General features: G+C 41.6%; 1 protein-coding gene across 2 annotated transcripts; it reads left to right on the top strand.

Annotated features, from left to right (window-relative positions):
* The first annotated feature begins 11,735 nt into the window (after positions 1-11,735).
* ZFAND5 (zinc finger AN1-type containing 5) lies at positions 11,736-22,523 on the top strand. Of its 2 annotated transcripts, XM_045470280.1 has the most exons (7): positions 11,736-11,846; positions 13,992-14,074; positions 16,196-16,355; positions 16,785-16,896; positions 17,526-17,629; positions 20,026-20,151; positions 20,873-22,523. In XM_045470280.1, the coding sequence occupies exons 3-7, from the start codon at positions 16,205-16,207 to the stop codon at positions 21,019-21,021; spliced, it is 642 nt and encodes a 213-aa protein (XP_045326236.1). In that variant the 5' UTR covers positions 11,736-11,846; positions 13,992-14,074; positions 16,196-16,204; the 3' UTR covers positions 21,022-22,523. The 2 variants fall into 2 exon arrangements, with proteins under 2 accessions (XP_045326236.1, XP_045326235.1); XM_045470279.1 differs by lacking the exon at positions 13,992-14,074 and having other exon boundaries at positions 11,740-11,846.
* The last annotated feature ends 1,713 nt before the right edge of the window (positions 22,524-24,236 follow it).

The raw sequence follows: 24,236 nt of genomic DNA, 5'->3' as shown, positions 1-24,236 counted from the left end.
GGAGACATGCATTCCTCCGGGGACGAGGCCAGCTCACCCTTCACTTTGCTCTGCGGGGGCCAGGGGTCAGTTGGGGATGAGACAAATGTCCAATAAATATATGTTGGAGAGAATCAGAAAGTCCATTGGTTTAGGAAAAGGAACATATTAAAGGGTGTATTTAATTTCTTAGTTCTTCCATCAATAAGTCTGAGGTGGCAAATTCTGTAATGTTTTTGTTTGATAAGAGTTCAGAACATCCTGTCTTTACGCCGAGCATCATTTCCCTCCCTAGTGACCCCTGCCTCGGGGACAAAGTGTCCCCGGTGTTTTCAGGGCCACATCGCTCGCCGCGTCCCCAAAGTCTGCTTCTGATGTTCTCATTACTCAGATTACACAGTTCGGCATGTTCCAAGGCAAATGGTGACTGGTGAAGGATAAATGTTGTTAATAGATTAGATTCCTGGATGCATTAAAAAAATCACTTTTTGTTTTAAATCAGAAAAGGAGCAAATTGTTACAAAATCAATAGCCTCGCACTGTATCCCCAAGCTTCATGGCACGTCTGTCTTGCTCAACAATGCCACTCACTCTGCCAATTAGTGCTATGTTAAGTACAATTCCAGAGCTAAACTGGTGTTACAAGGTGAGAATTGGTGGACTCTTCCATTTGTATTTCTGGGAGTGGGCCATTTTGGGCGTAATTTCTTAGATGAAACAATTTTCTTTTCTTTTTTTTAATATTTTGAAAAAAATTAAGGTTTATTTATTTTTGAGACAGAGAAAGAGAAAGACAGACAGACATACTGTGAGCAGAGGAGGGGCAGAGAGAGAGGGAGACACAGACTCTGAAGCAGGCTCCAGGCTCTGAACTGTCAACACAGAGCCCGACGTGGGGCTTGAACTCATGAACCGTGAGATCATGACCTGTGAGGATGGGCATAGTCTTATCATTAGCTCTCTTGGCACCCACCATCTACCAAGAAACATGACTGATTCTTGGTTTTCTAATCCCCTTTGCAATTTGTGACTGAGTTAACAACAACAAAAAAAGTCATTCTGTTTGCAACTCTAAATATATCAAGATCGTCAGACTGTTCAAGAAAAAAAAAATGCAATCTTTGCTTTTAACATTTTTTCCTAAAGGCACATTTCATCTTTGTTATCACGAGGTTAATTCCAGATCACACACACACACACACACGCAAAGCCTTAAATCTTTACGACATAGATAACACAGTAGCTAGCACTGTTGACTGCAGTTGAAACCAGGAAGAATAAGATATTTTGCAGGCCTGTTATGGGTAGAGACAGGATATTGCATTTAAATTGCCCAATATTAAAAGTCAAAAAGAATAGGAACTTTTGCTGTTGGGGAGTTTGTGTGGTTTGGTCCCTCTTCAACATCCTCTGTGCTCTGATACGTTAGAATGCAACCCAGGTGGTAGACCTTTTCTTTTTGTCATCCTTTCTTTTGTCACGGGGGTGGGGGGGGATCCCCTCTGGAGAGAGAGAGGGAGTTAGCAACCTGACTTTACCCTTTATACAGCAGGGTTCATGAGAAGATATGCACTGCCAGTATTTTACAGTGAAGGTCCTGCCAAACTCCCTGATGACCATGAGACAGGGCCATTGCCCATCTGCTCCAGGTATATTCTCCCCAACCTTTCCTTAAAACAAATGCTCCTCAGACTAGGGTGACTAAACCGTCTAGGCTTTCCCAGGACTAAGGGGTTTGCCTGGGGCACAGATCTTTTTGTGCTAAAGCTGGGAAAGTCTCAGGCAAAGCAGTGGAGGGGATCACCCTAACTCAGACCCCAGCATGGAGCAGCTCTGCATTGGGAGCCTTGATGAAGCTGCACTGCTCTCTTTAACCACTAGGTGTAAGACCTCCGTGGCCAGGCCTTTGGGGTACACCATATGGACGTCCTTTCATTGGTCTCATACCAGGATAACCTCTGACAATTTCCACATTAGCCAAATGGGCATAACAATTGTGCCCACTTCTTCTTTCTTCTATGAGAATCAGTGAAGTTAATCTTAAAGTGTGTAAGTTGCCTACAACAAAGCCTAGTACTTAATGAGTGCCTAACAAATGTTCCCTATTGTCATGATGATCATTAGCTTATGATGAGAGAAAATGATGCAGAACTTCACATCATGGTTGCTCTCCTAAGTGAACCTTGAACATCTTGCACGTATTATCTTTCCCGAAGTTAGGAAGGAAGGAAGGAAGGAAGGAAGGAAGGAAGGAAGAAAGAAAGAAAGAAAGAAAGAAAGAAAGAAAGAAAGAAAGAAAGAAAGAAAGAAAGAAAGAAAGAGGAAGAAAGGAGGGAGGGAGGAGGGAGGAAGGAGGGAGGGAGGAGGGAGGAAGGAAGGGAGAAAGAGAAAGAACGGTCACCTGATCGTCAGTTAACTCAATGAGATTTATTGACTTTCATAAAAATTGATTCTATCCACAAAAACTGACATTTGAGCATAGTCAAAGTTCATACCAAAAAAATATTTTCAAAATGCAAATAAGTTACTGTTCTTATCAACATTATTTATCATAGTTAAGAAATACAAACAACCTGAATATCCACCAGTAGGATAATGATTAACATACTTGTGCTACACTCATACTCAGCGATTTGTTAAAATGAATAAGATAGGTTTTTATGCACTGACATGAAAAGATCCCCAAGGCATACTGTTGCAGAACTATATATATAGCATAATTCCGTGTATATAAACAAACAAATCACAAATATGTCTCTCTATATTCATGTATAAATACATGAATGCATAAAACAAGGTTTTAAGGAGTAGACACATACGTTGCTAAGGAGTATCTCTGAGAAGAGGAGAATAGTTTGGGGGTGGCTTGAATAGTACACTCACTTTTATATTAAAATCCTATGTTGCTTGAAATGTATACAAAGAGAACATATCCATATATTATTAATACTTAGCAAGTTTTATATAAATTTTTTAATGTTTATTTATTTTTCAGAGAGAGCATGAGCAAGGGAGGGGCAGAGAAAGAGACACACACAGAATCTGAAGCAGGCTCCAGGTTCTGAACTGTCAGCCCAGAGCCCAACACAGGGCTCGAACTCACAAGCCATGAGATCATGACCTGGGCTAAAGTCAGACGCTTAACCAACTGAGCCACCCAGGCACCCCAATACTTAACAATTTTTAGAAATAGCATAATGAAACAGGTGTAGGAAAGAACTCCATCCCAAAATTCTTTGGTCATTGTTTTGTCCCTCCTCCTTCTCCTTTATCCCCAACGTCCCTCCAAAACAGAAAAACAAATTTGCTCTAAGTGGCAAAATATCCAGGTTACTGTGGATGAGGTGTTCGGCACATAATTCACTAACTGATAATGAGAGTTGACCATAGTAAAGAGTCCACAGAATTGCACCTGACTACAAATCGAAGAAATAGCCATTCTATTGAGCGTGATTTGTCAATAAGTTCTTCAAAAATAGAAGTTGTTAGCTGTTTTGAACCATTTGATCTTTAACCATGTCATCTCAATAGTCATGGAATATGTTTAAATAGAACACTAAAGTTACATTTTTCTGAAGTCTTTGCAAACTAGATGATGGTAATAATCTGGATTAAATCTTGTATTATGATTCTAAGGAGGTTGGAATGCATCACCTTGTGAATATATATATATATATATATATTATATACTTTTCTATTCGTGGTATTAGCACAGAACCTGAACGCCGAATATACTGCCTAGAGGATTCTATGCTGGGTGCAGAGCTGAAGAGGAGCGTCCAGGTTTCATTCCAAGTAACAATGACTGGTTTAAGAAAGGCATTTGCTGCATTAGAAAGAACTCAAGTTTTGGAATCAGACTGAGTTGGGTGTGATGTCACTTCAACGAAACATGATTTTAGACCTATTACTTACCTCCTTGTTCCACAGCTCTGTCTCTGTCCAAGAGCATAATCATCACTACTTCAAAGGATTATCGCAAGGATTAAACATAAGGTATATAAAAACAGAAAGTAAGCACAGAACAAATACTAAATATTATTTGCCTGCAACTTGTATAGCTCCTTTAATCAATATGCAGTTACATTGTTGTATTGGTTTGCATTTTTTTATTTTTTTTAAATGTTTATTTTTGAGAGACAGAAAGACAGCATGAGCGGGGGAAGGGCAGAGAAAGAGGGGGATGTTGACAGCAGACAGCCCAAAGTGGGGCTCGAACTCACAAACTGCAAGATCAGGACCTGAGCCGAAGACAGTGATGCTCCGACAACTGAGCCACCCAGGCCCACCAGTTTTCTTTCTTTTTTTTAAATGAATTTATTATGAATTCCTGGCTTTTTACCCTCCTTAAAAATTCTACTTCAACTATAAGGTCAAGTGATTACAAAAGAATAAAACTTTTTAAAACATTTAATGAACAGAAATCTATTCGTTCAAATATGCACTCAAAGAAATCATGGGGTCTTATAATTGCCAGGGGTTGTAGAAGTCATCTGGTTGAATATAACTCCTACCGCAGAAATTCTTTACTTCATCTTCTCCTTCTGAAGGCTGCTCTAAAAGGAACATGCTTCTTAACCTCTTAGCTTGAAAAGGATGAGAGAAGTCTTTTTGAAAGGAAGGAACTGGACTAGAAGAGAAGCCACTAGTGCCCCTGGAGTATCAGCACGTCTTCCAACCACAACCATTGCACTGGGTGATCTTCAATTGTCCACGGGCAGCGGCTAACAAAGCAATCTATTCTCTGATTTTTGGAAAGCTGGGGAGACTGATCTGGGCCATCCTTCTACATTCGATGAAATGTACAAGAGACCGTTGGATTTTAGGGAAGTTGTTTCCTCAAGAGATCAACCTCCTTCAAAGACGATAATAATGATGGAGGCCGAATTTCTTCTGAAGGTCCTCTGTGCCATTGCTAAGCCACTTATAGTCTACAGTTGCAGTCTAGATCCTACTCTGAGACTAAATTCTTCTCCAATCTCTGAAACCTTCTGTGATGTCCCCTGAACTCTATTCCTATTCTTTTGTCCTCTGGGTTCCCTCTGCAATAGCCATCTAGAGGTCTTCAAAGACATATATAGTTAGGAGGCTCAAAGCAGCATTCTATCCAGCATCAAAAGCTTCAGGAAATACTCCAAGGATTTAGACATAGCCTTAGACACATTTGAGCGATACTGTGTTATTGAGACCTAACAATTTCTGATTTTTTTTCCAATTTTATATTATTCAATCAGTTAATGGCCAAGCCTCATGGTTTTTGTAAAAAAAAATTTTTAATGTTTATTCATTTTTGAGAGAAAGAGAGACAGAGTGCAAGCAGGGGAGGGGCAAAGGAGAGGGAGACACAGAATCTGAAGCAGGCTCCAGGCTCTGAGCTATCAGCACAGAGCCCGATGCAGGGCTCAAAACCATGAACTATGAGATCATGACCTGAGCTAAAGTCAGACTCTCAACCCACTGAGTCACCCAGGTGCCCCACCTCATGTGTTGTTTTTTTTTTTCTCTATCCTGCTTCAACTTATTTGACCACTTTTAGTTTTACAATAAAAGGTAAGATTTTTCTCTATGTATTTGTATGTTTCACATTTAGAGCTGGTCACTATTTTGTAAATTACTGTACAGAAAGAACTTAAATCAGACATATACCAATAACCGAAGCACCTGTCAGGGACTCCAAGGTTCTAACTGTATCTTGGCCCCTTTGGAGACAAGATTCACAAGGAATAAATATAAACCCATCTCTATGTCTAGGTCGTCCCATTTATTCACAACCCAGCAATAGTAGTGGCTAGCTATGAATTTCTCTTCCAATGACACAGCGTACCTTTAGCTTGAAAACAAAAGTATCCTGGGTTAAACTGAGAACCGTTTACATACAAAATTTTAAAATAGATATAAAAGTCTTTATAAATAAAAATTTCATAAATCAAGCATTTGTAAGCCAAGGAATGAATACAAATATCATTTAAATCTCTGAAAGTGAGCGAAATCACTCTGAGAGTATGTTCAATAGAGAAACAAAGAGTGCTCAAGAAGCAGACTTATGGAATGCTACGTTTAGGAGTTGGAGAGAGAAGATGAAGCCAAACAGATCTGGAAGGAGTTGCCTGTCAGGCAGGAAGACACTATCTGACGAGATCAGGCACGTGCAGGGTGGTATGGCCATAGACAGGAAGACACTATCGAATCAGAGTTTCTATGAAGGTCACAATTCTGAGTGAGATGAGTGATGTACAAGATATATAAGGGTGGTTCACATTATGATGGGAAATATAATTGTAACCTCAAGTAAAACGGGAAATGCTCCTGGAGAGGCAGCAGAACACTGAACCAGAAGACAGAAGGGTAGAACTGAATTCCCAGCTCTGACTGTTACTAGGTACATGACATTGGACAGGGCACATGACTTTGCCCTGAGCCTCAGTCAACTCCTCTGCAAAAGGAGACATGAGAATGCATAGATCAATGGCCTGTTGTGATAATTCATCGAATTAATGCATTTGAACATACACTGTAAAAGGAAAAACGTTACACAAACTAAGACACTTGCCTTGGCTCCCTGCCTAGAACGTGCATTCCTCCGGGACGAGGGCCTACCCTACCCACTTTTTTCATTGTCTTCTACCTGAATCCTGAGCTCTCTGATGGTATCTACCTGCTTTCTGTGACCTTTTTTTGTTTGATATTTAGGACCTTAGTGCCAACTGCCATTGCCAGAGTTTATGCATCCCAGTTGCTGGGCTCTTGCAGAATTACCCACCCAGTTCCTGACTTTCTGGTCCACCTACCTACCACCCTGGTGCCCAAGTTGTGATATGCTTCAAAGTGTTGTTTCAGAGCTAACTACTGAGACTCCTACTTAACATTCATTCCTAGTTTGTTCAGTGATAAAGGTTTCTTAAAGTTCTTGAGACTAAAGTACCTCGTGTGTGTCTTAAAAGATGACATCTGGGGCGCCTGGGTGGCACAGTCGGTTAAGCGTCCGACTTCAGCCAGGTCACGATCTCGCGGTCCGTGAGTTCGAGCCCCGCGTCGGGCTCTGGGCTGATGGCTCAGAGCCTGGAGCCTGTTTCCTATTCTGTGTCTCCCTCTCTTTCTGCCCCTCCCCCGTTCATGCTCTGTCTCTCTCTGTCCCAAAAATAAAATAAACGTTGGAAAAAAAAAAAAAAAAAAAAGATGACCTCTACAGCAAAATGCATATACATTTTTTTAAGTTTTATTTTTTTATTTATTTTGAAAGAGAGAGAAAGCGGGGACAGGGGAGAGAAAGAGGGAGACAGTATCCCAAGCAGGCTCTGCACTGTCAGCGCAGAGCCCGACACGGGGCTTGAACTCATGAACTGTGAGATCATGACCTGAGCCAAAGTGCAGTCAGATGCCCAACCGACGGAGCCACCCAGGCGCCCCTTTATACATATTACCTCATCAATTTCCTTCACCTTCCATTCTTGATCTACATAAATAATAAAGACTTTTGTTTAGTTAAACAGTCTTAAAAATTGTTTATGACTATGTGACAGTATCTGGATTGTGTCTGAAAGTCTCCTTTAATCAGGTAACATATCATTGCCATTTATTTGAAGATTTCTTTGATCAAGTTGTTTTCATTGAAAATAAGGAGGGCTTTAAAATTACCAAAAGTTCTTCATGATAATTAAATTGCTACTTGCTTTATCAATTCCTTAAGGGAAAACATTAGCCAACCATTTGCTGAGCTGGGTTTAAAACCAATCTATTATTGGATTCACTGATATTTTAATTATGATTTCATTATCAATGATTAAAGAGGAAAAAACCGTAATTAAATAATCTATGTTACACTCCAATTTTTTTAATTAGTTGATTTGCTCTAAATACAATATTGTAATCCTCTCAGCCCATCATTTTGAAAATAATACAAATACAGTTGTGAGTCTCCTAACTTGATCTTTGAGATTTTGGAAGGGGCTGAAGAAGGGAAGGGAGAAAGGCCACTGTGAACATTAAACAACACTCGCCAGTTTTTAAAACCCTAGCACAGACTTTGTGCTTCACCAAGCTCTACTCAAGCACAGAGAAAAAATGAAGTTACCCATGACAGGGTATTACAATAATGCCATAGAAGCAATTCCTGTCTCCATAATGGGAAGTTACATGTCAAGCTAAAATAACTCCAGCTTTTTTATATTTCAGAACTAATAATTTTTATTGCTATTTTTAAGGGATGCCATTTTCTACTTTTTAAGAAATTTAATTACATTTGCTCTTCCCCAATCATCAATCCCTTTTTTTGGCCCATGCCTAGATTATAAAGAAAAACGTAAGTGAACCTGCAATAACTTGACCTGAATTCTAAGCATAATACAAAATGTTCCAACTTTCTCATAGGACATGCCAGTTTACTATAGTTGACTCCTTTAAGGAAATGACGGGTGATGGGGATAAGAGGTGATGGAATTCAGACCTGGGTGAGTTTTCAGTATCCATTGTCCTTGGTTACATACTCCCATAGCATTCTGTATCTTTCTTTCAAAATATTTACCAGTTCGTAATTATGTATTTGTGTGATAGTATTGTTAATGTCTTTCTCCCCAACATTACAGTAATATCCACGAGAATCAGGGTAAGATTTTTCCCACCAGTGTGTATTTCCACATTCAGTGAGTGCCTAGAATGTAGTAAGTGTGCAAAACATTTTTATGAAAATTAATCAATACATAATAATTCTCTTTTGGGGAAGGGTAGACAGACAAAAATCATGATTTTTCCATACTAGGAAGTCAATAGATACAATTTTCAGAGTCCTTAGGAGTGGAGCAGTATCAGTCATTTGGTATGTCCCATGTAATGAAATTCTACAAAAGATATTTTTGAACGATTAATTGATTACACCACATTTACAGCACACCCCACTCTCCCCGATATCTTGTTTCCAGATGCTGGTTTCAGTCTTCTCAGATGATCACAGAGTGACAGCCTTTTTGCATACTTATACTAAGAGCATTCTATTGAATATTTTGAGTTTTACAGTTTGTCTTTAGAGTCCAACTGAAAATTTAGAATAACAACAAAGCTCCTTCGAACCACATCCCCTAATGTGTTATACCAGTAACAGGAGAAAAAAAAATTTTTTTTTCAACCCTTTCTGTTCACATGGTAGGAGGATAGCGTGGTTGGGGTAAGTCAGTGGTTCTTAAACTTGAGTGAGCATCAGAATCACATGTAGGACTTACCACACAGATAGCTAGACAAACCCACAGAGTATGGGATTCCATAGCTCTAGTGGGAGGGCCTGAGAATTGGTACTTCTCTCGGGTGCCCAGGTGTTGCTGTGGTCTGGGGATCACAACTTTGAGAACAACTAAGGTAGTTGCTGGAAGGGAATCTTGCTAAAATTAGGTTCAATACCAGCCACATTCTTGGTTGAAACAGTCTCACAGAGAAAATTGTAAATGGTTGGTTGAGAGGATGAATGATCAGAAGGGGCTACATAACATATATGATGCAATACATTATTAAATAACCAGCTCACCTTATTACTCTTTGGTTGAAGTGTGTGCGTGCGTGTGTGTGTGTGTGTGTGTGTGTGTGTGTGTCTGTTTCAAATATGCTTCTTCAGGAATTCTCTTCTTTCACTTTTTAGTAACTAAAATTCGGGGTGGGGTGGGGTGGGGTAGGGGGAATCTCTAAGTTATTCTTGTCCTCAGTAAAAAAATTACCTCTTTGGCTTCCCTTGTCCTTCAGCTCTTCAAGCAGGTCACTTACTCCTTTTGGTCATTGTAACCTTTCCTGGAAACATGGATATAATAGTACCTTATCTCAGTGACTTGCCCTGAAGATTGAATGAGACCCTAAATGGAAAAAACTCAGGACCAAAAAGTCTGTAAATGGTAGCTGCTGGGTTTTTACTAACTTATTTACTCATTCAAGGAAATAAAGTCCAGTGGTCACCGTTCCAGTGACTGAAACTACTTACATCTCTAACATACGAATTGACCACAGCAATAACCCTGAAATCGTGAAGGGAATGTTCAGTTATGTTTTGTGTATTCTGCTTACTGGGGCACAGAAATGTTTGACTTGGAAATTTTGGCGCAGGGCACCAGGACAGGGTTCCCCCAAACTACACAAAATCACAAAGAATCATCTGGAGAACTGCTGAGCTCCCGCTCCAGGGGAGAGAGGCCTAGGAATCTTTTAAATAATCACCCCAGGTGGTTTCTCCGAAGAGCAAGTTTGGAAACACTGAAGGGACCTTTCATTCCATTCAAAGGTGGCTCACCTAAGCCCTAAACCTCGTTTCTGTTTATTCAGTAAAGGCCACTGTTTACTACAAAATTTCAGAAGTACTTGCTGTCTTAGTAATTTTGTTCTTTTGAATTCAACCGAAGTCACTTGGAGAGGTCAGCTGCAAGCGGGATATTTTTGTTTTGTCTTTGGAAAGGTTCTGTGTTTTGAGTTCACTCGCCTCTGCTAAATGGTCAGGCCCTGTGCCTCACTTCTGAACTGCCTGCCTAATACCCCCCTCCTGTCGAACTTCCCCCCTGCAACGTCTCCTCTTTCTGGTCTCTCCCGCCTCAGGTCTGGCGTGTTTTTGTCCCTTAACTCCACATCTTGAGCAGAACATTTGGTGCTTTCCTAGTTCACGACGCCTTACTGGAATAGTCGATTTCCAGGGATTTTACAGGCTGGCCAAAACAGTTTGTTCCGAACAGCGACGCCAGGGCCGCGGGGGCCGGACTGGCAGCCAGTCGGCCGAGCGTTTCCCGACTCTGCACAACCACCCGTGACCTTGGGGCGAGCGAGCGCCGCTGCTTCCTGGCGGCGCCCGGGCCACGTTCTAGCTGGACTTTAGAACCGAAAGGGGGTACGGGGAACAGGTCAGGGGAGGCTTCTTAAACAGGCGAGAAGTTAGTTTCCTTTTCTCGAAGCGAATCCTTCTCACTAACTCTTGGGCGACGTGGGGAGCGACCGTTAGGGGAGTAAGGAGGAAAGGGAAATGTCTGCCAAGGGCTTGAGACAAAGCGTGAGAACTCTGATGGCGAGAAGCGGGCTTGAGCGAGAAAATCGGAAGGAGGAAGGCTGAGGGCGGACAATCGGGTTAAAAATAGAAACGTATTCTCCACAGGACTCGCTCCTTCCAGCTCCACCCTGGGGCCGACAGCCGCGCCAGTGACTCGGCTCCGCGCGACGGCAGCAGGGCCGGACTTGACCCCGCCTCCTGGACTCGGGAACAGGGCCCGAGGGGGCGGGGCGTCGGGCTCACGACGTCACCGCGCTCCCCGCCGCCGCCGCCGTCGGGGTTTTCGCTGACGCACAGACCCCGCCCCTCCTCCCTCTTTCCCTCGCTGCCCGAGCGCCGGGCGGAGAGAGAGCGTCAGTCGGCCGGAGCGCGGACCTGTGTGCGTCTGGACTTGGGGCTCGCTCGCTTCCCGGCAGTCGCGCAACTTCCCGGCCGTAGCTGAGGCGACAGAGAGCACCGCCGGCGGGCCCTCGCGGCGCCCAGGCCTCCCTGCTCGCGTCCCGGCCGCCCTCGGAGTCGGCCCAGCCCGCCGCCGGTGGAGGCGTGAGGTGACGACGGGCGAGTGCCGCGAGCAGCGTTAGCCGCCGCGGCCTCCGGTCCTCCCTCCGCCTCCTTCTCTGCCCCCCCCCCTCGCTTCCCTCCTCCCACTTCCCGGGCTCCGGCGTGTCCCGGCCACGCTCAGTGCCGCTGCAGGAACAAAGGAGGACCCCGCGGCGGCGGCGGCGCCACCTCCGCTTCTGACCCGCTCCCGGCCCGAGGCGGCCGCTCCGGGGCGCCCGGCTCGCCCCTCCCGGAGGCCTGGGCCCGGCCTCACCGCGCCGGCGTCGCGCGCGAGCCCGGCTCCTGCCCTCCTGCCCCCCGCAGGGTGAGTGGTGCGGAGCTGGGGGAGGGCGCCCGGCTGCTCGTGCCGGGCCGGGGGAGGGCAGTGGGGGGCTCCGGCGGAGCTCGAGCGGGCCGCGGGCGGCTGGCGGCCTCCGGGGGAGGGGAGCCCGCCCTCCAGCTCAGGAAGCACAAAGACGGAGGCGTCATCCGGTCGTCGTGGCCCGGGGTCCGGCACCCCGCGCCCCCGGCCCGCCTGCACCCGCACGGCCCGGAGAACAATGCCCGGCGTGTGGGTTCCGGGCCTCCCTCGCGTCCGTCCCGGCCGCCTTCGGCGCGGCGCCCGGCGTGGGCAGCCGGACCCGGAGAGACAAAGGGGCCGTGGCGGCGGCCGCGCCCCCGGCCCCCTGCTCGCCGCACACCCTCCCCCTCCTCCCGGCCGCCCCGGTTCGCCGCCGCCGCCTCGGAGGAGCCGGTCGAGGTCGGGGGTCGGCGCGGGGCCGGCCGGGCCTGCGGAGCTGCTGTTCTGCATGACTCAGTGATTTTTGGAGAAGGCCCTGCTGGGCTTTCCTGAGCAAGGCCTCGGCTTAGAGAGGGGCCTGGGGGGAGGGATGGGGGCCCGGTGGGACCCGGACTTGTTCGGAAATCCGCTGGAACGTGGATGAGGGGGACTCCTCCGTCGTCGTGTTTTAGTTTTGCCAGCGTCGCTGCGTTTGTCGCCCAAGATCCCTTTCATGAAGGAAATGGAGCACCTTCCCCTTTGTTTCGTGCATTTAGGCTGGTGAACATGCATTTCTTGCTCGCTTTCCACGCACTCCCGTGGAGCCGTGTTTTCAGGAAAGGCCCGTGTTTATTTGTTGCATGCCTCCTAAGAATCTAGTCTAAGGACATGAGGGTAAAGTAGCGTATATAGGTCACAGAGCCCCTAGTTTTAAACCTGGAGTTCAGGTCATTTACAGGCTTAAAAATAAAATTTCATTCCTTCCTTTTTTTTTTTTTTTTTTTTTAAGTAGAATTTCAGAACTTCATGGGTGAGAATATTGCACTTTTATCTTACAAGTTTTTTTTAATGTTTTCCCAACAAAGAATTTACTGTACTTCTCCCCTATTTTCTGTCTCGGGCCAGATATTAAGCCTGGAAAGGAGCCTTTAAAAATCACAGTAATCTCATTTTGGCAAAGAGAGAACGGAGATCAGGAGAGTAAGGACTTGCCCAAGGTCACTGGCTTAGTTAGAAGTAGATTAGATACTAGAACTCAGGTCTCAACTCAGGGTGAGTAGGCATTAACGTCTTCTAACATGTGCACCTGAAAACTAAATTCCATAGGTGTAAAATGTCGTTTTTTAAATTATTATTCATATTTGAGGCTGGAGAGTTTTTCTGCTACATGCCCAGGTTTTGGTTTTCTTTAAACTAGAAGTTAGGGGAAGCCGCAAACTAAAAATATACATTTCAGCTATTCAAACTATAAAAATAAACATTTTCCCTGTGCTTGATAGAGCTGGCACAGGCTTGCACAAGTTTCTAACAACAAAACTTTAAAGGTACTAAATAGTAATGGTATTGTATTTTTCTGAAATGTTGCCAAGCAGAAGGGAAACGGCACTTAATGGCAAACTGCCCTCTCCCGCCCCAAATTGCTGCTAAGCAGGAGGATTTAAACATGAGGATTCTTTCTGCCTCGGTGCTCCCTGTACTGTGCTTGGTTTTTATAAACAACCCTGACCATTTTGGCTTCACGAGTGATTAATGATGCATCTTTTTGTTGAATTTGAGATTGTTCACTAGCCCTGTCTACATTACCAAAAAAAAAAAAAAAAAAAAAAAAAAAGCAGCAGCCTTAATGGCATCTTTTTGTTTTGTTTCCTTATTATATTAGATATATAAACGCAGCATCCTTAGTTCTTGGGGTTGTGTAGGAGTTGGCAGGCTCTAAGATATAAATAGAAGCTGATTTCAGAGGCCCCTGTTGACTAGGCTTTATGTGAGAGCCTCCATCCAGCTCAGCCTGTCACATTGCAGCCTTGTGACAGGCTGAAGCTCCCGCCCATGTGATCTAAGCTTCTGAGAAATATTAAGGCAAGCTTTGCACATGTGATGGCGTTTAAAAGCTCACTTTCTGGGGGGGGGAAATCTACAAGATGGGAAGCTGCGTGGAAGACTAATGTCCTGGTGTCTCTTGTGTCTCAGTTGCAGGCTATTTATAGTGAATTGAAAGTAGTTGTGTTTTCTGAAGAAGGGAAGGTGGAATACTTTGCAAGTTGCAAGTCGAAGTGGGTAAAATCATTGAGATTCCTTTCCCCCTCCTTTTTTTATGTAAAAGATTTTAAAGAATTGAATTAACTAAGGTTGATGCTTAAATTTAGGCCTGTTCGCCATTATAAAGCCACTGTCAGATGAGCCACTGGAAGTTAGTATAGCAACTGTGAGCTAGCATAATTCTTAAGCTGGCTTCAAGGAATGAACTTTTTGCATAGAGCAGATTCCCACATACTACGTGGGGCGGGGGGGCGTGCAAGTAAAGACATAATGTATTATTTGAAGCATTTTTGCACATACTAAAAATTTTTTAAGCCCAGCTGAAAATGTTTATTAATAAACCTAAGTGATGTTGAAATGTTTACACTACCGTGCTCCAAAATGAGTCAGCTAAATTCCACTTACTATTTAAAGAGACCATGTCAACTAAATTAGTAGTATTGTTTGAAGTAAGCTGTGGTTCTCCCAACACCCCCCACATAAGCTTGATTGGCTTGAAGTATTTTCAAGCTTCAGATATTTCTTTTTGCTAACGAAAGGAAAGAGTACTATCATTTAACTGTGGAGGAAATAGTGGCAAGATTCTGGCCAGGTCAAATTTGGTTAGCCCTCTTCTCCCCTTCTTGTAATTTTGGTAAAAAGTATTAAATAACTTGCTAAAACATTGTTTTTAGTAACTCACTAAAGAGTGTATTCTAGTGTGTGTTAGTTGGAAAAAAGCCATATGAAATTCTAGACCAGCTCTAGCTTGAATGAAGGACTTTCCTACACTTAATCTGAAATGTTTATAACTTAACAAATAAGTAACTTAACTTCCGTTATCAATGTTAAGACACATTTAAATGACCATGACCACAAGTTATAGCACACAATCTCCCTTTAATAAAATGCTCTCAAATATGTTTTTGTATGTACATACATATTTTAAGGTGACATGGAAACTTTCTACAGTTTAAATTTTTCTTAATGTGTGTTTTCACTTAAAACTCAGAAAAATTTACTAAATTTAGCGTAACGTTACTATATCTGTTCTAATTTTAACAAGGCTTCTGGAAAAGCAAGGTAGGCTAGCTGTACGAAGTTCTTTCTGGTAACCTAGCATTAAATATTAATGACTACTGAAGGTTGTGTGTTCATATTGCTTGGCTTTGCCATATTGAAATTGAGCTTTCAAAGGTTTCATTTTCTGACGTGAGGAAGGCAAGCACTCGTGAAAAGCTTTAATAGAGCCTTTGGCTGGAGAAATCTATAGCTGATAATTTGTGCTTTTGCAAGTTACTAGGCACTGCCTTTAAAGTATTCAAACCCAGATTTCACACCTCAAATGCAGAACTTAAAAGGAATTGCATGAGCAGCTGACCCCTAAATTCTTAAAGAGCTTCACTTGTTAGTGCCAAGGCAGCAGGAAAGGCCAGATGATCTATCAGCTCTCTTCAGTGTTCTGTAAAGGTGTTGCGTTTTTAAAAGTTTTTAAAATTCTGTCCCATAGCAGAATTGTTGAATTACTAGTGAGGCCCATCATCTTATAAGATATTTTAAGAAAGCTTTATAGCTACATCCAGTGTACAGCCAGCTTAAAGAACCACTAGTACATATCAAGAGTTGGTACTTAATTGTGATTATTGTAGATGTTTTTTTCATTGGCAAGTTCCATTTTATATATTTTTAGCCAGAGAAGTAAAAATCTCATTTGATATGGTCTGCCTGTAGTGCAGAAATCAGAAAGTGACTTTAAGATGACAATTGTCCAAACTGATTTAAATGTAATTCTGACATCTGGCAGAGTGACCTTTTCAGAAATTGAAACAAAGATCATAGTGATAGGTGGAGTAATGCATTTTAATGTTTAATGATAGCATTTTTTTTTTGTCCTAAAGAATGTGAAGTTCCTACAGTTCATTGTTTATCAAGTTAAAAAGACAATTTCTTTAATGCCCTTTGTTTTATAAAGGCAACAAAATATTCATAGTTTTCTTGTCCTACTCTTTTTAATGATTAACATAATTAGGGCCTTTGTTAGAAATAGACTTGGTGTTTAGAAATAACAAAGGTATGCTGGTGGCTGTCATACTAATTTAGTGATTTTATTTGGTGACATGCTAATTTCTAAAATTTTGTTTTTGTTTTGTTTATAGCAGAAAAATATGGCTCAGGAGACTAACCAGACCCCAGGGCCCATGCTGTGTAGTACAGGATGTGGCTTTTATGGGAATCCTAGGACAAATGGAATGTGTTCCGTTTGCTACAAAGAACATCTTCAGAGGCAGCAAAATAGTGGCAGAATGAGCCCAATGGGTAAGTTTCCAAGGAAAAGCCCATTTGAAGAACTGGTGGACAGAAAATATAGAACCAAGAATTGGGGCCTAAGACTATGAGAATCAATGCTGAGAGCCCAAGAAGAGAATTCCTGAGAAAAGCTTGAAATTAAAGCAGCAGCCCAGCCCACGTCCTTGGCATGACAACATCAGGAATGAATGACCATCTACAAGCATCTTCTAGCTTTTTTATTTTCCTTTTTGAGGTTTTGTTTCATACTTATGTTCACTGGATGACTTTTCCATACGTGTTTTTGTTTGGATACTCACTTAATTGTAGGATTCAGCAGTACAGTGAAAGTGCTTAAATCACTAACCTAATTAAATGCAAGTATTTGTTACTTATTAAGAGTCTTGCTACTGAGTGTTGGTAGTCTTGCTGTTTCTTACAAATCCTTTTTTTAAATAGGAACAGCTAGTGGTTCCAACAGTCCTACCTCAGATTCTGCATCTGTACAGAGAGCAGACACTAGTTTAAACAACTGTGAAGGTGCTGCTGGCAGCACATCTGAAAAATCAAGGTAAGATTGACCACTTCAGGCTTTTTATCATAATACAACAAGGAAATACATGGGTGCTCCCCATACCATTCTAATTATGAATGTCTATATATACTAAGGATGTTAATGGATCCGATGCCCTTGGCTTTGCTTGTGTTGCACAGTCTGGGATTCTGGGATCTTTTACTACATGGTCTTACAGGTCACTGAATAAAGACGTATATCATAACACTCCGTGGTACTCTCAAAGATGCTGTATTGAGAATGCTGTGCTTGTATTATAATTGAGGTTAAGTGATTGTAGAGTATGGCTCTGCAGACTGTGTTGTAATGCTACACAAGACATTTTGGCAAAGCTGCCCCTTTTGCCCTTAAGTTACAGGCACAGCTAAAAGTTCCCAGTTGGCTATAATAGGACGTCGTAACCCATACACATATGCAGCCTTGAATTGATGAGCCATTTATCAGATCGCTTTCTTTATTCTCAACCATGTGTGCTGGGCATCCAATATTCTTTTAAGTTTTTAGATTATTTAGTTCCATTTGATCATGTTGGAAATAGTACGTACTTTAAAGTTGAACTGACAACTTACTGTCTCACAAAGAAGTACCCTTAACATCTTTAAAAATGTTTGCTTGAACTCAAATAGAAATGTGCCTGTGGCTGCCTTGCCTGTAACTCAGCAAATGACAGAAATGAGCATTTCAAGAGAGGACAAAATAACTACCCCGAAAACAGAGGTGTCAGAGCCAGGTATGCTTTTTGTTTAATACTAGTTCCGTTCTGGATTTGGTAGTACAAGAAAGAGTTGGTGGGAGAGGAGTTCCTTCCCATTGAAGGTTAAATTGGAGAGCGAGCTGTAAAATCTAGGCCAAGGAAGAACCACTCTCTCTCAAGTCCCTTGGGTGTAAAATAGTCATTCTTTACTCTTCTTTCTTCTCCTTAAACTCACACCATAAATTTATAATCTGGGAACTGGAAATATTAAGAATGTAATGAACTTAAAAGGTCGTTTGCCATTATATTTCAAAGATCTCTAAATCACTAAAGAAAGTGTTACTCATAAACAGAAGAAATTAGATTAAATTTCAAAGCCATGAAGAAAGTTTTATAATCAAAAGCAATATTCAGTCTTGGTATCCTCAGTGTTGTAGAAAATATTTAAGACAACATATTGAACACTGAAAGAAGCTTTCAAGTTGAAAAGTCTAGGAGTTGAAAAAACAAGAGTTCAAAACTCAATATGGAAAGGCATTTTTTTCACTGAGTGCCTTTGAGTCTCTGCTTCTGTAGAGCATAGTCAGAAGTGCTGTCACATTGAGAGATGGACTTGTTTGAATTGCCTGTGCTGGGCCCTAAAACAGATAGCTTTGTACTCTATAGGGCACATCATTCATTTACTCAGTTCATTGTCTCCTGGTACAGTGTTGACTGAACACAATATAAAACTTTATAACACCTGTGGGTATGTGATCTGCTTTGGAGGCTTGCTTTTGCTAACATCACATAGCAAAGCTTATGTGAACTATAGCAATCTTAATTTATAAGTTAAGTAAAAACTCTGCAGTTCAGCAGGTGAATCCATATTTGGTATTTTCAAAGGAGTTCAATCTTTCTGAAAAAGCCGGCCAAATTAGGTGTTCGTGGGGTTTTATAAACAAAATTACTCTGACCTGGGAACAGTACTCTTTTGGTTTAGATCTGTACCTAGTCTCTGCATTTATTATTTCTTAATAGGTTCTGTAGTTTGTTCCTCTTTGCCTTTACTGAGTCGTTTCCCCCGTAACTCCCATTTGTCCCTGTATGTCCCAGGAACCACTATTCAGTCTTCTGATGTAGCCAAGGAAATGGCTGTCACACATACCCCTCCCCCAAACTGTTCCCGTACATTTTTCTTTAGCATCATAGCATCAGGAAAAACTATTAGGTTGTCGTAGTAGATTATTAGGAATGACTAGTAGGTAGAGTATTATTCTGTTAGTGTATAATAGGCTATTAGCCTAAATATATTACTAATGCAAATGAGTTATGTATTTACAGAGAATTTTAGAGTAAGCTGTCATGAAACCTATCAGCTTGCTCTAGAGTTTGGATTTATGCTTATAGCATTGGTGCTGGCCTATTTAAGCAGTAATCTTAGCATTGCGTACAATAATTTGCTATTCTTGGGGTTTGGATTAATATTAAAACTCTGTGCTTCTGGTCTAATTGAATTCTATAAAAGCAGAACTAATTTGGTATTTTTGTTTTAAGTAACTAGTGGTAATGGTGAGCTCTAATGTGCTGAACTGCAATTTTCATGTTGACAAATTTTATTGATGTCATGTGAACTAAAACTTTAAGGAGAAACACGGACTTCTTAAAAGTAGATCATTATCTCTCATTGTCTAAATTCTGTACCCATTTTAGAGAAGTACTGCAAAGCAAATAAAAGCTGTGCTTTAAAAATTCTTGATTTGCCTGTGGAATCCTTAATAGTCAAAACTTCACAAGTACTTATATTGTCCTAAAGACTGTTTGCTGATCTTTCAAAAAGTTTAAGAACTATTCAGATTGTCTGCATGTGACCATATAAAGCCCGTGTTAAAATGGCAAAATAATTGTGAAATTTTAGGATCTGAAGTTAATTAGGGCTTAACGATTTGGGTTTTACTTACTGAAATTGCTAAATTTATGTATTCAGTCTTTTGTTTATCAGTGTAAAACCAAAATGAATTTTTTGGCGGTTGGCAACTTTATGTACTGAGTAATAATGAATGTAAACTGCCCTAATTAAGAAGTTTGCATTTAGGCAATTGCAATTTGGAAAAACTGGGCATGTGACCAGCATCTCCCAGGTCTTTAAAACTTAGGAGTTTATTCCCTAGTACTAGCTGTTAAGAGTCAGTTTAAAGGAATTTGAGTGGAGTAATCATTTTACAAAATTTAGAGAAGCCAAGTATATGTTGGTTGGCAAGAAACTGTCAGATTTGAAAGTTCTGATACTGAAGTAGAAGATTCTATTTAAAGCACATGTTTTTAAGAAAGGCTTCATGAATATTTTCACTAAGAATCTTCCTGCTTCTCTTAAATGTTTTCTTTTTGTGACTTAAGTAATTGTCAGCCAGTGAACTCTTAACAGTTATCTCATTTTCACCCTTGTTTTTCAGTTGTCACTCAGCCCAGTCCATCCGTTTCTCAGCCTAGTACTTCTCAAAGTGAAGAAAAAGCTCCTGAGTTGCCCAAACCAAAGAAGAACAGATGTTTTATGTGCAGAAAGAAAGTTGGCCTTACAGGTATTAGAGAACATAGAAGACAACGTATATTTTGTTGGTAGGCTTTAACAGGGAGCTCCCTTAAGGGACTGGTCGGTCCTAACACCTACAACAAAATGCCCAACTTTCGGGAACAGAAAGTTTCCAGAGTGGACTAGAAAGAGGGCAGGATAGTGGGGAGAAGTTGGGTTTGATTTGCACTTGGGTCTCTAATCCTCTGGAACCTTTTATTACCTTCAGGCCTTGTGAGTTACTCTGCTTTACTGAACTGATAAAAATTCATCGCTTTCGAGTCTTTTCTTTGTTCTCCTGAGGAGAAGGTAGTTGACCCAAACAGTGAACACCATCTTTGAGCCAGGCATAACGTATTAGAATACTTCTTAACTGTTCCCTGTAAATTTCAGAACCCTCTGGTTCTCTTTTCCCTAGTTTTCACTTGAGAAAACGTTATCCTGTTATATGTAGGAGGAGGAGGATTTGCATCCAGGTCAGTCTGGCTTTAGAGCCTGTGTAATTTCTACCCTGTGCTATCCACAGGCGTTTATGGAGGGAGAGCTATTCGAATTTCTCACTATGTCAAAAGAGATTGAAAGCTGTTTCACAATTTAAAGTGGCAGACTCAATTTCATGTTACAGAGAACCATGAAAATCTGGTTCTTTTTCTCCACTGACTGAGGCTTTTTTTTCCCCCTTTTAATTACTGCAAATTCCCAAGTGACTCTACTTCCTCTTATGTGTACAGGGTTTGACTGCCGATGTGGAAATTTGTTTTGTGGACTTCACCGTTACTCTGACAAGCACAACTGTCCATATGATTACAAAGCAGAAGCTGCAGCAAAAATCAGAAAAGAGAATCCAGTTGTTGTGGCTGAAAAAATCCAGAGAATATAAATTACTACTTGTGAAGAGACTGAAACTTTGTTTTTATTTTAATATATCGTAGGAAAACATTAAAGAGCAGATGCATGGCCATTTTCCTTTGATGTTCTCCAGAGTTTTACTTTACACTTGTCTGTCTTATAATTGAAATTTTAGGATGTTTGGGTGTTTGTTACAGGCAGAAATGGATAGATACAGCCCTACAAAATGTATATGCCCTCCCCTGAATAAAATTGGATGAAAATCTGCACAGCAAATTGAAATACACAGACGATAGGGACAAAATTTAGTTCCCACGTGCCAAACATAATCCGTGAAATCTCTGCATGTTTGCAGCATATCTGCCTTTTGGGAATGTAATCAAGGTATAATCTTTGGCTAGTGTTATGTGCCTGTATTTTTTAAAAAAATGGTACACCAGAAAAGGACTGGCAGTCTACTTCTTCCATAGTCCGACTTCACCCTGTTAATTTCCACAACGTGTTCTTTGGAAGCAGGAGGAAAGCTATAAAGAGGATCAGACCTTTCCGTGAAACCAGTATTTGGTGCCATGTGTAAGCCTGGCTCATTGGTCTGCTAAAAGCTGTCAAGTAAGACATTCTGTGAAAGGTAAACATCGCAACTGGTTATCATGAGTAAAGCCATCAAGCCAACAGGGGCTTGAGCTCTCTTTGAAGCTTACTGTGCTGGCCTGCACCAGAAGATGCCTGCATTACTCTCATTGCTCAAAATGTTGTGTAGCACAGAACTGCACTAGGATTAATTTGTCTACAAGAAGAAATTAAAACTACATTTGGTTTTTACATGCCGCAGCTCTATTGAATAACATGCATCTGAATTTTAAGTTGCAAAGGTATCTGAAAAGTTCATTTTTCGTGTGCATCTTTTGTTGACTGTTTTGGTTCAAGAAAGAATGTTTAAAGCTTTTTTAAAGACTTCAGTTCTTAATGTAACTGTACCTTCTGCATGGAAAATCATAACCAACATGGCTGCAGTAGACTTCTTAGTGGTATCCAGCACCACTCGCAGAGGGCTGCGTTATCCTATTAATTGTACTTGGGTGTAGGACTCTAGTGTTCTTGGGTGTATTGCATGGGCTGCATTATCTACAGCATTGTACAATAACAACTAGAAGAGGCAGTATACTTCACTGATGCTTGTCTGGTAATATCACTTCTGTGTCATAATGGAAGGTTTTTGTGATGTATGAAACTTGTGTTTTTTATATATAAACGAGCATAGTTAGATTAGTATTGTGGTAATGCCTGTTTTCATCTGTAAATAGTTAAGTATGTACACGAGGCACTACTTCTGATTTATTGCAGTGTTCAGTCCTAGTTTTTACTTTAATTAAAGCATTCGGTTTTGCTTTCGATTTTTATGTACCTTAGTTCGGAGTTAGATCTGCAGATGTGTACAGATAGTTCATATTTATGTATTGCACATAATCATGCTATTCAGCATCGATGCTATATTGTATTATGTAAATAATAAAAGCCATGTACAGAGGGAAACTTCCACTTGTTCATTGGGTTCTTAAGCCACAGGTAGAAACCATAAAGAGGAATAGCTGGAAAATGTTTCATATCCAACTTGGTAGTTGCATATGGAGACTTTGCATGGCTATCTTGTAATTTTTTTAATTGCCCCCCCCCCCCCCCTGAACATGGTATGTTTAAGTGAGAGCCTTGAGATGAACTTTGAGACGTCAAGTGTGGTACACAGTGGGCAGCTTATTTTTGAAGAAATGAATAGGCACCTTTTAGGATCGTAACAGTCTTAGGACTTGAGAAAGGAATGGACTTTTCACGACTGTGACCTATCTCCCTTGCCCGTTTTCTTGCTTTATATAAGGTGACACGACCATTTGTGTGCAGAAACAGGCATGGTTTTGTTTCTGTTTCGGATTCGGTTCTAATGTATGGCTGGGCCCATGGGGTAGCTGAAGCTAAAAGCAGAACCATGACTTTTCAGTGATGGAGTCTGCAACGGAAATCCCCTCGTTCACTGGTCTGTCATGGTTCTTTGGGTGCTGCTGCCTGTGCTTCACGTGGCGGAAGTCGAGATCATCTCCTGAACTATGAAGATACTGAAGAATCACAATTGGGGTGAAGAGTACAGTACTGGGGCCAACAATTCTTATTGAAAGTTTAAGACTTCCCCTCTCAGTGCTACCTTTGTCAATGTTTGCTTGATGAATTTTAAATCTTAAGGTGTTGAAATCAAAGTGGTATCTGGGGGATAAAGACTCAGATGACAAGGTGATGGGCCCTTCGTTGTTCTGTAACTTTGTGCAGCACAAGATGGTGGTAATGTTTCCACAATTTTTTGTGAGAAGTATTTAGGAAAGATTTGGATTGAGGATTTGTCAGGAGCATCAGTTGATTGAGAAGAAGAGTAAATGTGAGACAACTAGAAGATTCAATTCTAGCTAGACTTGCATTTAAACCGGAATATTCTTCAGGCAAGACTAAGTGGCTTTGACTTTGGAATGTACACCGACATCCTAAGCATCTGAAGAACATACCATGTTTCTCTATGTAGGCTCTGTACACCCCCACTCCAAAAATGTCTTGTGAGGACAGACCATGATAGTTAAATGTATGGCCGTGGGCTGGTCCTTTTATAAGATTTATTCGAAGGGCCTTATCTGTAAGACTAGAGCCTCAGGTTTGCTCTGAGGTGGACTTTTCACGGCGCGAATTTGCAAGCAGAGACCTTTTTTGAGTGGTATGGCGTGGTGGTGAAGGTAATGGACCCTGGAATCAGGCTTCCTCTGTAAGTAAATGAGGACGGTGATAGTGGCTGACGCATAGTATAACCTGCTAAAAATTTTTAGACTCTTTTTAGAGCAGCTTTAGAGTCACAGCAAAATTGAAAGTACAGAGATTTCCCATATGCCTTCTCCCCAGCCCCCAACATGGGCATAGCCGCCTCTAGTCACCTCTGCCACCTGGACAGTATATTTGTTAAAACTGTTAAACCTACGTTGAGCCGTGATCGCCTCCCAGTCCGTAGTTTACGGTTCACTCTTGGTGGTATACATTGTGTAGGTTTAGACAAGTGTGTGATGACATGTATCCATCACTGTAGTATATGGACCATTTTTTCTGCCCTAAAAATCTACCTATTCCTCACCCTCACTAACCCCTGGCAACTACTTTTTACTGTCTCTGTAATTTGCCTTTTCCAGAATGTCATGTAGTAGGAATTCTGCAGTATGTAAC

The sequence above is a fragment of the Leopardus geoffroyi genome, chromosome D4 (genome assembly GCF_018350155.1).
Source record: "Leopardus geoffroyi isolate Oge1 chromosome D4, O.geoffroyi_Oge1_pat1.0, whole genome shotgun sequence".
NCBI classification, from domain to species: Eukaryota; Metazoa; Chordata; class Mammalia; order Carnivora; family Felidae; genus Leopardus; species Leopardus geoffroyi.
This window is presented reverse-complemented; position numbering and strand designations above follow the sequence as displayed.

Bases quoted from the DNA above. Each gene is read 5' to 3' on its own strand.
- ZFAND5 (XM_045470280.1), top strand. From the start codon at position 16,205: ATGGCTCAGGAGACTAACCAGACCCCAGGGCCCATGCTGTGTAGTACA. The intron at 17,630-20,025 runs GTATGCTTTTTG...CTTGTTTTTCAG, and splicing joins AACAGAGGTGTCAGAGCCAG to TTGTCACTCAGCCCAGTCCA. The intron at 20,152-20,872 runs GTATTAGAGAAC...TTATGTGTACAG, and splicing joins AAAGAAAGTTGGCCTTACAG to GGTTTGACTGCCGATGTGGA.